Source organism: Rana temporaria, chromosome 4 (genome assembly GCF_905171775.1).
Source record: "Rana temporaria chromosome 4, aRanTem1.1, whole genome shotgun sequence".
Lineage (NCBI taxonomy): Eukaryota > Metazoa > Chordata > Amphibia > Anura > Ranidae > Rana > Rana temporaria.
This window is the reverse complement of record NC_053492.1, coordinates 322,413,609-322,427,553: the sequence shown is the minus strand read 5'-3', so window position 1 is coordinate 322,427,553 and position 13,945 is coordinate 322,413,609. Positions and strand designations below refer to the sequence as shown.

General features: G+C 44.9%; 1 protein-coding gene across 1 annotated transcript in view; it reads right to left on the bottom strand.

Moving 5' to 3' along the window:
- QPCT (glutaminyl-peptide cyclotransferase) overlaps positions 1-12,916 on the bottom strand; it is a 176,206-nt gene extending 163,290 nt beyond the window's left edge. The window contains exon 1 of the mRNA XM_040350695.1: positions 12,700-12,916. Within this exon, the coding sequence (XP_040206629.1) occupies positions 12,700-12,792 (93 nt within the window). The 5' untranslated portion in view covers positions 12,793-12,916. The remainder of the gene's footprint in view (positions 1-12,699) is intronic.
- Positions 12,917-13,945: the final 1,029 nt, after the last annotated feature.

Below are 13,945 nucleotides of genomic sequence, written 5' to 3'. Positions count from 1 at the left end.
TTAATTTCTCAAAAAACTGAGTTAGGGTATTCTCATCCCCCTTCCAAATGATGATACAGTCGTCTATAAATCTTCTGTAGAGTATGAGCTGCTCCGGCATACCTTCATATATGGACGACTCCTCCCACTCAGACATGTACACGTTGGCTACACTCGGTGCATATTTAGCACCCATTCCTATACCATTCAGTTGCCGGTAATACTCTGATTTATGCCAGAAGTAGTTGTGCTGTAGCCCATATGCAAGACATCTCAAAATAAACCTTTTTTGTTTCGATATGAGATGACCAAAACTGTTCAATGCCCATTTCGTGGCCCCAATGGCTTCTTCATGGTTTATCACAGTATATAATTAGGCCACATCAGCTGTGGCCAACAAGTAACCACAATTAGGTTCCAGTACTGTGCTCTCAAGGATCTGTATTAAATGCTTCGTGTCCCTGAGGTAAGCCCTAGTTTGGGGCACTAACGGCTGAATAAATCTATCCGCATACTCCCCTAGGCGTGAGTTGATGGATTGAATCCCATTGATAATGGGACGTCCAGGGGGTTTCTCAGGATCCTTGTGGACTTTGGGAACAGTATATATAATGGGTACTCGGCACACCTCAGGTATTAAGTATTTAGCTTCTCTTTTGTTCAGCACTCCTTTTTCTTTTCCTCTATAGATCAAGTCAACTAGCTCCTCCTTGTATTCTCCTGTCGTATTGGAGCGTAATTTGATATAGGCAGAGCTTTTTTTCTCAGAAAATAGGTGCTGGAACTCAACCACGACCCGTTCAGATTTCACAAACAGTAGAAGGGTCTTAAAGGTGCATTAAATACCATGATTGCATTACTTACAGAGTGCAAAGTTCAGGGGGGTTACACACAGAGTGCACAGCTGTCACTTGTAAACACAGAAACCAGACTTCTGTGTTTACAAGTGATTGTGGTGAGCAGGCACCAAAGGGTCTGAGCCAGAGGTGGTGGAACTGAGTTCCCCCTGAAAAAAAGCCCTGGATATAGATATTGGTGTCCTCAAGTTGCTTGGCCAATTCTTCATAGTAATAGTCTTTGGCGAGGACCACAATGGCTCCACCCTTATCGGCTGGTCTTATTATAACCTCTTTGTTTTCTTCCAACATCTTAATACCCTTATGTATGGCCATGGGGTTCGGTAACTTCTTCACTTTAAGTTGATCCAAATCTTTCAGTACCATCTTTGAAAAGACCTCAATATGTTGATTATTTACAACTTGCGGGTTGAACAGTGATTTGTTTCTTAACTGACTATGTTCAACCCTTCCTGGCATATTAGGTACAGCCTGATACGTTATTGGTTGTGTTAGCATGTATTTCTTGATGTTTAGTTTGCGTGTAAACTTTTTGATATCTACATAAGTATCAAATGTGCTCAAATTCCGCTTAGGGGCAAACTTGAGACCCTTATCAAGTGTTATCAATTCTGTTGGGCTTAGGTCTATCCCACATAGATTGATAATGCCTTCTCCTATTCTAGTTTTCTTCTTTTTGTGTCCCCCTCTGCATCCCCTCTTCGATTTGGGCTTCGGCACTCCCTTTGACGCGTGGGTGAGGACCTCTCCTCCCGGCGATACTCTAAAAAAGATGAGGAACGAGGATCCACATCCTCTCTATAACTAGATAGAGGCTCATATTGGTTGTGAGTCGGTACTGGACTTCTTCTCACATCATATTGGTGATGTTCATAATTTGGTGGTCCCCTTTGATAGTAGGCATGCGGCTGTCCCCCTGTATGATGGTATTGTGGGGGTGCATGATAATCTCTTGGATCTTTTCTATCCTGATTGTGATAGTAAGGATCATGGTGGTATCCTTGTGTGTTCCCACCCTGAGATCCCTGTTGATTTTTAGGGGGGTTAGATGGTTTTTGGTTCCCCTTATTCTTCCAATTAGGCTTTCTTGGAGATTTTGATCGGGGTTTACCATTGTTTTTATTTTTCCACCATTGTTTTGGTGTTCTTGGTTCATTATGTTCATCTCTTGGTGGTCTTGGTGGGTTAATGTGGTGATCCCTTGGATGTCTACTATGGTCATCCTCATACGATCTCCCAGGTTCAGGTGTTCTATATCTCAAATCCCTCTCAGGTGAGATAATCCGTACTGAAGAGGATACTGAACCATCCCCACCTTGTTTTAAATTAAGTTGCCATTTAAATGTTTGATGTAGACCAGGGGTGGGGAACCTGCGGCCCGCGGGCCGCTTGCGGCCCGCGAAATCATTCAATCCGGCCCCCCATGCGATTGTAAAACACCGCCGCCGATTGTCACTATGGAGCGGAGTAAATGTATTGCTAAACACACTGACAATGAATGGATGATCATGGCGATCATTCATTCATTGTCCGTGTGTTTAGAAATACATTTACTCCGCTCCTGCGGCCCGCCCCTGTTAGCCGGCGCCAGCCTCCAGCCAATAGCATTAACTCCGCTCCTGCGGCCCACCCCTGTTAGCCGGCGCCAGCCTCCAGCCATTGCACTGCAGCTAAGATGCTTCCCTAGGTTTACAGCCCCGCCCGGGGGCGTGACGTCACTCACGGCGGGCGGGGATCACCATTCATGCTGGCTGGGATGGCACTGATGGGAGGAGCATAGAGAGGACGAGCCAGCGCCACCGACGAGGAACCATTTCCAGCAGCAAGTAAGGCAGCCAGACAGCATCATGAAATACAGCGAATTTTTTTAATATGCAGCATAGCGGCGGGGGGAGGGGGGTAAATGTCCTGCACAGTGCACAGAACATTAATACATAAGTTACCATGACCAGTGCAGGACATTTACCCCCTCCCCCCATGCTGCATATTAAAAAAAAATCACAATGTCATTAGGGGAAAGTTCTTATCTTTATTCAGCAGTTCTGAGTCCTGACAATCTAATCTCCCCACGTCCTCTTCTATACAGATACCCTGTCTGAGTAATGTAATTGCCGAGAACCTCTGCACAAGGATTACTCCGCCTGAGCCCGAAAACCACCAAATAGTCCCTGCAGAGTAATCCTTGTGCTGCTGATCCCGGCAATTACATTACTCAGTGTATCTGTATAGAAGAGGATATTGGGGCTCAGATTAAATTGTCTGAACTGCTGTATAAGGATAAGAACGTTCCCCTACCAACTTTAACTACTAGTGTTCCTCCACCAGCTAAGCCACAGTACAGTTTGAATCATGTGTCCGGGTAGAAGGCGGAAGGAGACCCGGACACATGATTCAAACCCCGTACTGTCCGGGTCAATCCCGTACAGGTGGCAACCCTAGGTAAATGTCCTGAACTGGTCAATGGTCATGGTAACTCATGTATTAATGTCCTGCACAGTGCAGGGTGCTGTGTAATGTAAAGGGGTCCAGTGATGCAGGGTGCTGTGTAATGTAAAGGGTCCAGAGGTACAGGGTGCTGTGTAATGTAAAGGGGAACAGTGATGCAGGGTGCTGTGTAATATAAAGGGGTCCAGTGATGCAGGGTGCTGTGTAATGTAAAGGGGTCCAGAGGTGCAAGGTGCTGTGTAATGTAAAGGGGTCCAGATGTGCAAGGTGCTGTGTAATGTAAAGGGGAACAGTGATGCAGGGTGCTGTGTAATATAAAGGGGTCCAGTGATGCAGGGTGCTGTGTAATGTAAAGGGGTCCAGTGATGCAGGGTGCTGTGTAATGTAAAGGGGTCCAGAGGTGCAAGGTGCTGTGTAATGTAAAGGGGTCCAGTGATGCAGGGTGCTGTGTAATGTAAAGGGGTCCAGTGATGCAGGGTGCTGTGTAATGTAAAGGGGTCCAGTGATGCAGGGTGCTGTGCAATGTAAAGGGGTCCAGATGTGCAAGGTGCTGTGTAATGTAAAGGGGAACAGTGATGCAGGGTGCTGTGTAATGTAAAGGGGTCCAGTGATGCAGGGTGCTGTGTAATGTAAAGGGGTCCAGTGATGCAGGGTGCTGTGTAATGTAAAGGGGTCCAGTGATGCAGGGTGCTGTGTAATGTAAAGGGGTCCAGTGATGCAGGGTGCTGTGTAATGTAAAGGGGTCCAGAGGTGCAGGGTGCTGTGTAATGTAAAGGGGTCCAGTGATGCAGGGTGCTGTGTAATGTAAAGGGGTCCAGAGGTGCAAGGTGCTGTGTAATGTAAAGGGGTCCAGTGATGCAGGGTGCTGTGTAATGTAGAGGGGTCCAGTTGAAGCAAGAGCGCAGAAGGGCGGAAGCCGCCTGGAAAAGAAGTCCGTCAGAAGACCACCTCAACTTCTACAAAGCAGTTACAACGCGCTATCACAAGGAAATTTTCGAAGCCAAAAAACTTCACTTCTCCAGGGTGATTAACAGCGCAATAAATCGCCCACGCGAACTCTTCAGGATGGTCACCCAGACCATGAATCCGGGATGTCTAGAAGTCCCCACTTCAGACACCCAAGAGTTCTGCAATGAACTATCGGATTTCTTCATCAACAAAATTGAAAAAATTCGGGTAAGTATTCGGCAAAACAATACTCCACTCAGCCCCGTCTTCAATCAAAACAACGACGGAACGCCTCTACAATCAACTAAGTTCACTTTGGAACCCATCTCCATCGATACAACAAAAAAAGTCATTGGTGTGCTGCGCAACAGCACAGCACCAAATGACATCATTCCCACCAAGCTACTGAAGGAATGTGCCGACATCCTGGCGCCTCCGATCACGCAGCTTATAAATCAGTCATTTAAGGAAGGCATAGTGCCTTCCCTGCTGAAAGAGGGCACAATCCTGCCGATCTTGAAAAAACCTAATTTGGATCCTATGGACCCAACTCACCGCCGTCCCATAACAGGTCTAAATGCTCTGTCCAAGATAATGGAGAAAGTGGTGGTAAATCAGCTGCAACAGCATCTGGACACCCACAACCTACTCGATCCATTTCAATCCGGGTTCCGTCCCGGTCACGGGACAGAAACGGCCTTACTGAAAATATGGGACGATGCGCTCGAGGCCGCAGACGAAGGAGAATCCTGTCTCCTGGTTCTGCTGGACCTAAGCGCAGCTTTTGACACAGTAGACCACAAATTGCTACTGAGACGACTAACAGAAGTCGCCGGAGTCTCAGAAGATGCCTTACCATGGTTCTCCTCGTTTCTTGGAAACCGATCACAAACAGTGAAACTGGGATCCTTCACATCAGAAAAACGCACGGTGCCATGTGGGGTCCCCCAAGGATCCCCCCTATCACCAGTGCTGTTTAATATCTATCTTCGTCCTCTCTTTGATATTATCAGTAGCCATGAACTACTTTATCACTCTTATGCAGACGACACGCAGTTGTACTTTCGCATCTGCCATAAAAAGGATCATCATCTCAGATTAGAGAAATGTCTCTCTTCAATAGAAAACTGGATGACTAAGAGTTATCTCAAACTCAATAGTGCTAAAACAGAACTCTTTATCTTCGATGCCAGTCGGAAGAAACCACCGACAACAAACTGGACACCGTCTCCCATCCTGGGACAAATCATCGCCCCTAGCTCCAAAGTCAAAAGCCTGGGAGTCACGTTTGACACCTTTATGACAATGGACGCACAAATAGGGTCAGTAGTCAGCGGGGCGCACCATCTGATGCGCCTACTACGCAGACTTATTCCTTTTATCCCCAAAGAAGACGTAGCAGTCGTGGTGGGATCTATCGTGAATTCCAGACTGGACTATGCAAATGCCCTTTACCTCGGGCTACCCAAGTACCAAATCGCTCGTCTTCAAGTCGTACAGAATACGGCAGCTAGACTGGTGACTGGGAAAAAATCTTGGGAATCTATCTCACCTTCACTGAGATCCCTTCACTGGCTGCCAGTGAAAGACAGAATTGCATTCAAAGCACTCTGCCTGACACATAAGTGCATCCATGGGAAGGCTCCTAGATATCTATGCGACAAGATCAAACCGCACAATTGCAACCGCATTCTGCGATCCACCGACCAAAATCTGGTCAAGGTTCCTAAAACCAAATACAAGTCCAAAGGAGAAAGAAGGTTTGCTTTCCAGGGCCCCAGGCTTTGGAATGCTTTACCAACCAGCATTCGGTTGGAGCAAAACCACCTGTCCTTCAGAAGGCAGATCAAAACCCTGCTTTTCTGAAAGGCATGAGACACAAACAACAAGCGCCCAGAGGCGATTCAGTTCGCATGTGCCGCGCTATATAAATTTTTCATTCATTCATTCATTCATGCGGGGGGGGGGACACGTTTAATCCCCGCTATAACAGGCTAATTTTTAAGTTGATCATTTTGTACGGCCCCCGAATGATGTTACAAAAATCCAAATGGCCCTCGGCAGAAAAAAGGTTCCCCACCCCTGATGTAGACGATAGTCATTAGTATCTCTAAGGTATTTCCTCCTTTTTCGTTGCTTTATTTCAAGGTCTTTTTGTTCCAAGACCTTATTAAGTTGGCTCGTAAGTGTTGCAAAGGATGGAGTGTCTTTATGACTCTCCAAAGAAGTTTTGCACTCTGCTATTAATTTGTTCATATTAGCAATTTTTCGTTGTTTCCTTTTAATGAGGAATTGGAAAGCTTCCAGCCCTTTTTCATTGAAGAATTTATACCATTCCTCAAACTCCACGTACCTCTCTAACACAAGACAAAATCAAGACAAAAAGGCTGGAAACTGAATTACCCATAATTCTAAATTATAACACCCAACACAAGCAACTTGAAGCTATTATAAAGAAACACTGGCCAATTTTGAAAGCAGACAGACAGCTACAGGGAATTTTACCGAGTTACCCACGGGTGGTGTACAGAAGAGCACCAACTTTAAGGGATTTGGTAGCAAAAAATATTCCTGACCCACCAGTGAGAAACAATTTACTCACTTTTTACCAAGGAAAAGGTTTTTTTCCATGTAAACGATGTTTTGCGTGTAGGCAAACCAATTTCAATGGACAAAAATGTTCTAAATTCAAATCTACAGTGGCTCAGAAGGAATACAACATAAAGGATCTGATCACGTGTAGGACTGAAGGGGTAGTATATGTATTGGAGTGCTCTTGCTCACTCCAATATGTTGGACGCACGAAGCGCCCAATGTGGAAGCGCATCAGAGAACATGTCCAAAATATCCAAAAAGCCTTCCCCAAACACAATGTGTCTCGGCACTTTGATCTATGCCACCACAACAATCCCAAGGAAATTAAATTGTGGGCCATTGCCAAATACACTCCACACTGGAGGGGCAGTCATAAAGTAAGGGAATTGAGTAAAACTGAGTCTCGCTGGATACATGAGATGCAGACTCTATCTCCCAATGGCCTTAATATCGAATTTGATTTAAATTGTTTCATTTCCAATTCGTAAACATACTCATGGTTTTGTATTAATAATTAATTTTATTAATATATATTGATTTTTATTCATTATGATGGTTTTTATTACTGTTATTATAGTAATAATCTTTTAACCCTTCAGTACAATTTTTTATTACATATATTTTTTATTACATATTTTTGATGGTTTTATATGTTTTATTGATAATATTGAATAGTGTTGATGCATCTATTTAATTGTATTTTTAAATGTTCATCTACTTATTCTATGCTTGTTGTATATCTGGCCACAAGAGGGCAGTAGATTGCATATGCAAATGCAAATGCAAATGCACCATCCGCATAGCAAACAACATAGAATGTTTTTAAAGTTTTATATTAATTACATTTTTTTAAATTTGTTTATTAAAATTATGTGTGTCTATGCATCGACATTTGATCTCACTAGAATTCAGCTATGTGAGTAAAGTTTTGCCGCAATGATGTTTGTCTTTCCCTTTGGTTGCTCACACTAATGTGAACGCTGTCAATGAGAAGGCTATCTAAACCCCAAGCCATCCTCATAATGTAGGAACCCATGAGTAAGTCGCGTGCCTGTGATGTAACGTGTAGGGAGGAGCCTGCGATCGAATCCGAGTGCATCGGATCGAGCTGAGGAAACAGCATACTGAGTGGCGTTTTCATGCTTTACTGAAAGCGGGGATTCATGAGTGCATATGTCAATGCTCTGATTACATTTTTTGATCTGTCATCGAATATTGCGCAATGAGAGGTTTTTTCTCTTTTCTTTCATGCAATCCCTGTCTGTGAGTGCCTGTATCATCTAATCACAGCGGTGGAGGGCTGGATTAGCATTCAGATTGAAGAGAGTGATTTTTTCCCTGCATGGAATCCTGTTAATCACTGTGCACTAATTAAGGACATATTAGTAATTCACAGTTTATGGAGTGTTCTCCCTGATTAGTTTTCTTTGTACGTTTTATCACCTTTTTATACGTTTTATCACCTATTTTATATATGGCGCATATTTATGCCGCCGTAGCGTATGTCCTTTACGCTACGCCGACGCAGTGCAGAGAGGCAAGCACTGGATTCACAAAGTACTTCCTCCCAAATCTGCGCTGGGTTTCTCAGGCGTAAGTCGGCGTAAGTGGAAGTGGGTGTGAGCCATGCTAATGAGGCGTGACCCCATGCAAATGATGGGCCGAGCGCCAGACAGATACGTATCGCCAACTGCGCATGCCCTGTCCCGTGGGCGCATCTCAGTGCGCAGGCTTACAATCACGTCGGAAAAACTGCCTAAGATACGTCGGATCACTGCCTACGGCGTGAACGTAACCTACGCCTAGTCATATTCACGTCCTACGTAAACTACGTAAAATACATCGGCTTGTGTTCCCTGCTCAGCCCTTTGCATGGATGCTGCTGAGTTACACCTCCTTTATGGGGCATAACTTTACGCCGGACGTATGACTACGCGCACTGCGTCGGACGGACGTACGTTCGTGAATCGACGTATCTCCCTCATTTGCATATGTGAATAGAAAATCAATGGGAGCGCCAAATACGTCCAGCGTAAATATGCGCCCACTCTACCCCCGCGTAGGCAAGTTACGTTGGTCAGATGAAGCCTATTTTCAGGCGTATCTAGTGTTGTGGGCACGGCGCACAGATACGACGGCGCATATTTGCACTTACGCGGCGTATCACTTATGGCGGACACTTTTGACACATTTTTGGGACCATTGGCATTTTTATAGCAATCAGTGCTATAAAAATGCATCGATTACCGTAAAAATCTCACTGGCAGGGAAGGGGTTAACACTAGGGGAATCAGCAAAAAAAATCTACATTTGCGCCTACACTTGTGTTGGCAGGGCCGGTGCTACCACTAGGCAAACTAGGCCTAGGGCACACTGCTGCCTAGGGCGCCCGGCCACTGGTGTTCCTACTCTCTTTTCTCTGCAGCAAGCAATTAAGTCTCAGCATCAGCAGGCAGCCGCCGCTTTGTTCGCACATAGTGTTCGAGGTGCAGCAGCGACGGAGGACTGTATCCCGACTCCCTAGTGCAGGTTTGACAAATTTGCTTGGAATCTAGGAGCCAGCTAAAAAAGTTAGGAGCCAGAAAATGTGCCCCATTCCGACGAGCTTGCGCACAGAAGCGAACACATACGTGAGTAGCGCCCACATATGTAAACGGTATTCAAACCACACGTGAGGTATCGCCGCGATCGTTAGAGCGAGAGCAATAATTCTAGCTCAAAACATGCAACCTGAAGATTTTTTATAAACGTCGCCTATGGAGATTTTAAAGGGTAAAAGTTTGTCGGCATTCCACGAGCAGACGCAATTTTGAAGCGTGACATGTTGGGTATCAATTTACTCGACGTAACATTATCTTTCACAATATAAAAAAAAATTGGGATAACTTTACTGTTGTCTTATTTTTAATTTAAAAAAGTGTATTTTTTCCCAAAAAAGTGCGCTTGTAAGACCGCTGCACAAATACGGTGTGACAGAAAGTATTGCAACGATCGCCATTTTATTCTCTAGGGTGTTAGAATAAAAAATATATATAATGTTTGGGGGTTCTAATTAGAGGGAAGGAGATGGCAGTGAAAATAGTGAAAAATTACACACATTATAATTGCTGCAATGCTAATGTAATGCCAACGGCCACCACCAGATGGCACCAGCTCACAGAAGCTTCCGAAGAGCTTGGGACTTCACAAGGCCGCAAAGCTGCGGCCTCAATTACCGGCGGGCGCCAGGTCACAATTTCTTGTCGCCAATGCGACCTGGCGCCCGGATATTGTCGACCCCTGCCCTAATGAATGGAAGCAAGCAAACATTCATTGATGGGTGCTGATAGGCTGCATTGATGGGCGCTGGCGAGGCTGCATTGATGGGCGCTGGCGAGGCTGCATTGATGGGAGCTGGTGAGGCTGCATTGATGGGAGCTGGTGAGGCTGCATTGATGGGGGCTGGTGAGGCTGCATTGATGGGCGCTGGTGAGGCTGCATTGATGGGTGCTGGTAAAGGCTGCATTTAATGGGCGCTGGTGAGGCTGCATTTGATGGGCGCTGGTGGGCTGCATTTGATGGGCGCTTCATTAAAAAGGTGGGGTATAAATGGGCAGGGGTGAAGCCAAGGGGGCAAACAAAATTAGATTTCGCCTAGGGTGTCAAAAATACTTGCACCAGCCCTGCGTGTAGGCGCAAATGCGTAGAAATATGTGCATATGCCACACTTCTTTTATTAACCACTTGCCGCCCTCCTTATTGCAGATTGACATCCGCAATGTGGCTCCATTATCCTGACTGGGCGTCATATGACGTCCAGCAGGATAAGCCTCTCGGGGGCACGCAGCGCAGCGATTGGTGGTGCTGTGGGCCTCTCTGACACACCGCCTTCCCGATCATGTTAAAGAACCTATGACATAGGCTCTTAACCACGTGATCAGCTGTGACCAATCACAGCTGATCACAGTGGTAACCAGGAAGTGCCCATCAAAGTGCCAATCTGTACCCATCAGTAATGCCTGTCAGTGCCATTCACAGATGTCAATCAGTGCCCATCAGTAATGACTGTCAGTGCCTCCTCATCAGTGCTGCCTATCAGTGCCATCTATTAGTACCCATCAGTTCCCCCTATTAGTGCCACCTATCAATGCCCATCAGTGCCGCCTATTAATGCCCATCAGTGCCGCCTATCAGTGCCATCTATCAGACCCCTTTCACACTGAGCCGCCCATAGCATCGGCGGTAAAACGCTGCTATTTTTACCGCTGACGATATGGGCTAATTTGCGGCGCATTTAACCCCGCTAGAGAAAGGGTTAAAAACGCCCGCAGTGCGCTGCTATAGCTGCGTTGTCCCATTGATTTCAATGGGCAGCAGCGGTGGAGGAGCGGTAAACACACTGCTCCTTCACCGCTCCAAAGATGCAGCTAGCAGGACTTTTTTTATCGTCCTGCTAGCGCAACGCTCCAGTGTGAATGCCCCCGGGCTTTCACACTGGAGACAATAGAGCAGCACTTTTAGGGTGGATTGCAGGCGCTATTTTTAACGCTATAGCGCCTGCAATACGCCCTCAGTGTGAAAGGGGTCTCAGTGCTGCATAAAAGGGCTGCCTCATCAGTGCCCGTTAGTACAGCCTCATCAGTGCCCGTCGGTAAAGGGAGAAAAACTAATTTTATAACAGCAAAATAAAAAAAGTTTTTTTGTTTGTTTAGCGAAAAATAAAAAACACAGTATACCACCAAAAGAAAGCTCTATTTGTGGGAAATTTAAATTTAGCTTGGGTACAGCTTTGCATGACCGTGTGCAATTGTCATTCAAAGTGTGACAGCGCTGAAAGCTAAAAATTGGGCTGGGCAGGAAGGGGTGAAAGTGCCCTGTATTGAAGTGGTTAAAATAAATCTAGAACAATTTCTACGCTTGTGTACATGCCAATATGCACAAATACAGGCGTGCTATACATCAGTACAGAACGTAAGTATCAAAAGGAAAATGAATGCAGCCGCCACATCTAATGCCGCATACACACCATCACTTTATGTGATGAAAAAAAAAAAAACATTTTCTGTGAAGTAAAAAACTATGTTTTTGAAACTTCAATTTTCAAAGACGAAGTTGCCTACACACCATCGTTTTTCTCACAATGTTCTAGCAAAGCGAGGTTACGTTCACCACTTTTTTCCATTGAAGCTCGCTTCATAACTAGCTTCTGGGCATGCGCGGGTGTAAAAACGTTGTTTTTTGCTACACACGGTCAATTTCTGTGAAGTAAAAAACGACGTTTTGAAAAACGACACATAAAATTGAAGCATGCTTCAATTTTTTTTTGTCGTTTTTCACAAGACATAAAACAACGTTTTCCCCCCACACACGGTCATTTAAAGTGACGTTTTAAAAAACTTCGTTTTTTTTTTTCATCACATAAAGTGATGGTGTGTACGCGGCATCAGAATTGGTAAACTGCAATATAATAAATGTTTGCTTTTGGATTTAATACCATAATAGAACATCCAATAGGGGTCCATGGATTAGGAACACAGACATTTGACATGAAAACAGGCAAACGATATTCCTTTAGTGATGCAATAACTTGTTCCACCAGTAAGGCGTCCTACAGGAAGTGTATTTACACTGAAGCACACTTGGAGGATGTCATTCCCAAATCTAAGAATAATAGAACGTCCTATCCGAAGACAGCCTGGAGAAAATAAAACAGCTAGCACTTCTGGTGAACCACAAACCCCAATTTATCATACATGAAAATGTTGCCAGGTATTACAAGTACACTGGAAGAGACCTCCCTTCATGGAGAAACCGACCAGGATGTGGATTGTGTGAAAAAGAAAAGCCACATGTTGCAGCTTACACTGTACACTGACTGAATAAAGTGCCCACTCACTTTCTCCGCTGTCCATGGAGTGTTTTCCATATGGCCGGTGATCATACAGATCTGAAGACACAGGTAGATCATCACCAGCAGGCAGACAGCCATGGCTCCTTCTTTATCAAAGTGTCCTTACGTATCAGATGAGAGGCAGCTCCTTATCCAGCAACCCCTGCTGGTTCTAACGGTCACACTGCAGTGGAGATGTCACAGGTAGGCGGAGAGACAACATACGGGGGTGGGGGTGGGGAGGGAGGTAAATAACATATAAAACATCTGCTACGTCATCCTGATGTGGGAGCTGGGACCAGGAAGTTCCAGGATTTATTGTTATTGGCACATTACAGCCTCCCTTGTTAAATCGGAGTTTTATTAAAAAGATGCTTTAAGTATCAAATTTGAATCTGCTTCTTATAGGAGTGAATGCAGATAAATAAGGACTAGTCGCTCTCTAACCTTGGGTCATATATGATGATGTTTACTTATTAGAATTCCTGGGAGTAGAGCTGCAGGCACAGTAGTACAATATTCATAATCACATGGGTAAGAAAAATACCTCGTTCACATGGGGCGTACACATAGCTCCGAGCTGTCCCTGATTTGGAACAAAGTCCCTCTGTCCTCCTCATTTGTCCCTCATTTTGGTCTGATCTATATAGTTGTATAAAAAATGCAATTTTATCTTTCAAAAGTGTTTCCCAGTGCTAAACCTTAAATCTAATTTCTAGATCGCTGCAATTGTAAATTTCAAAAGCCAGTGTAAAGGAATAGTAGTGGTAACCAAAAAAGCGGTGTTTCGGGCATAACATTTTTTATTTTATTTTTTTGCAATCTTAAATACATTACTATGAATATTCATTAAAACATATTAATAAAGCACGATCGGTACATAAATAGTTGCAAACACTTACCTGATATCTTCTTAGCGATCTTGTAGCTGTTTCCATGATAGCTGTGGGCATTATGAAGCCCAGTTCATGTTTCTTCCTGGATTTTCCAAGAGAGGTGCATGCTGGGCAACCAGCATGCACCTCTCTATCTTGTGCATGCTCAGTATAACATCACTCGTAGCGTCGTTAGAATTGTTGCCATGACACCGGGCGGCGACAGAGGAACGTCTCGCCCCGTTGTTATGACAACGAAGATCTCGCGTATGTGCATTTAAACCGCTAGCACTGTAATGCCCAGAGACATCTGGGAAATCAGTGTCATCATTTCCGAGGAGGCCATTGGGGGGTTTTGAACGGAAGTACATCCACCG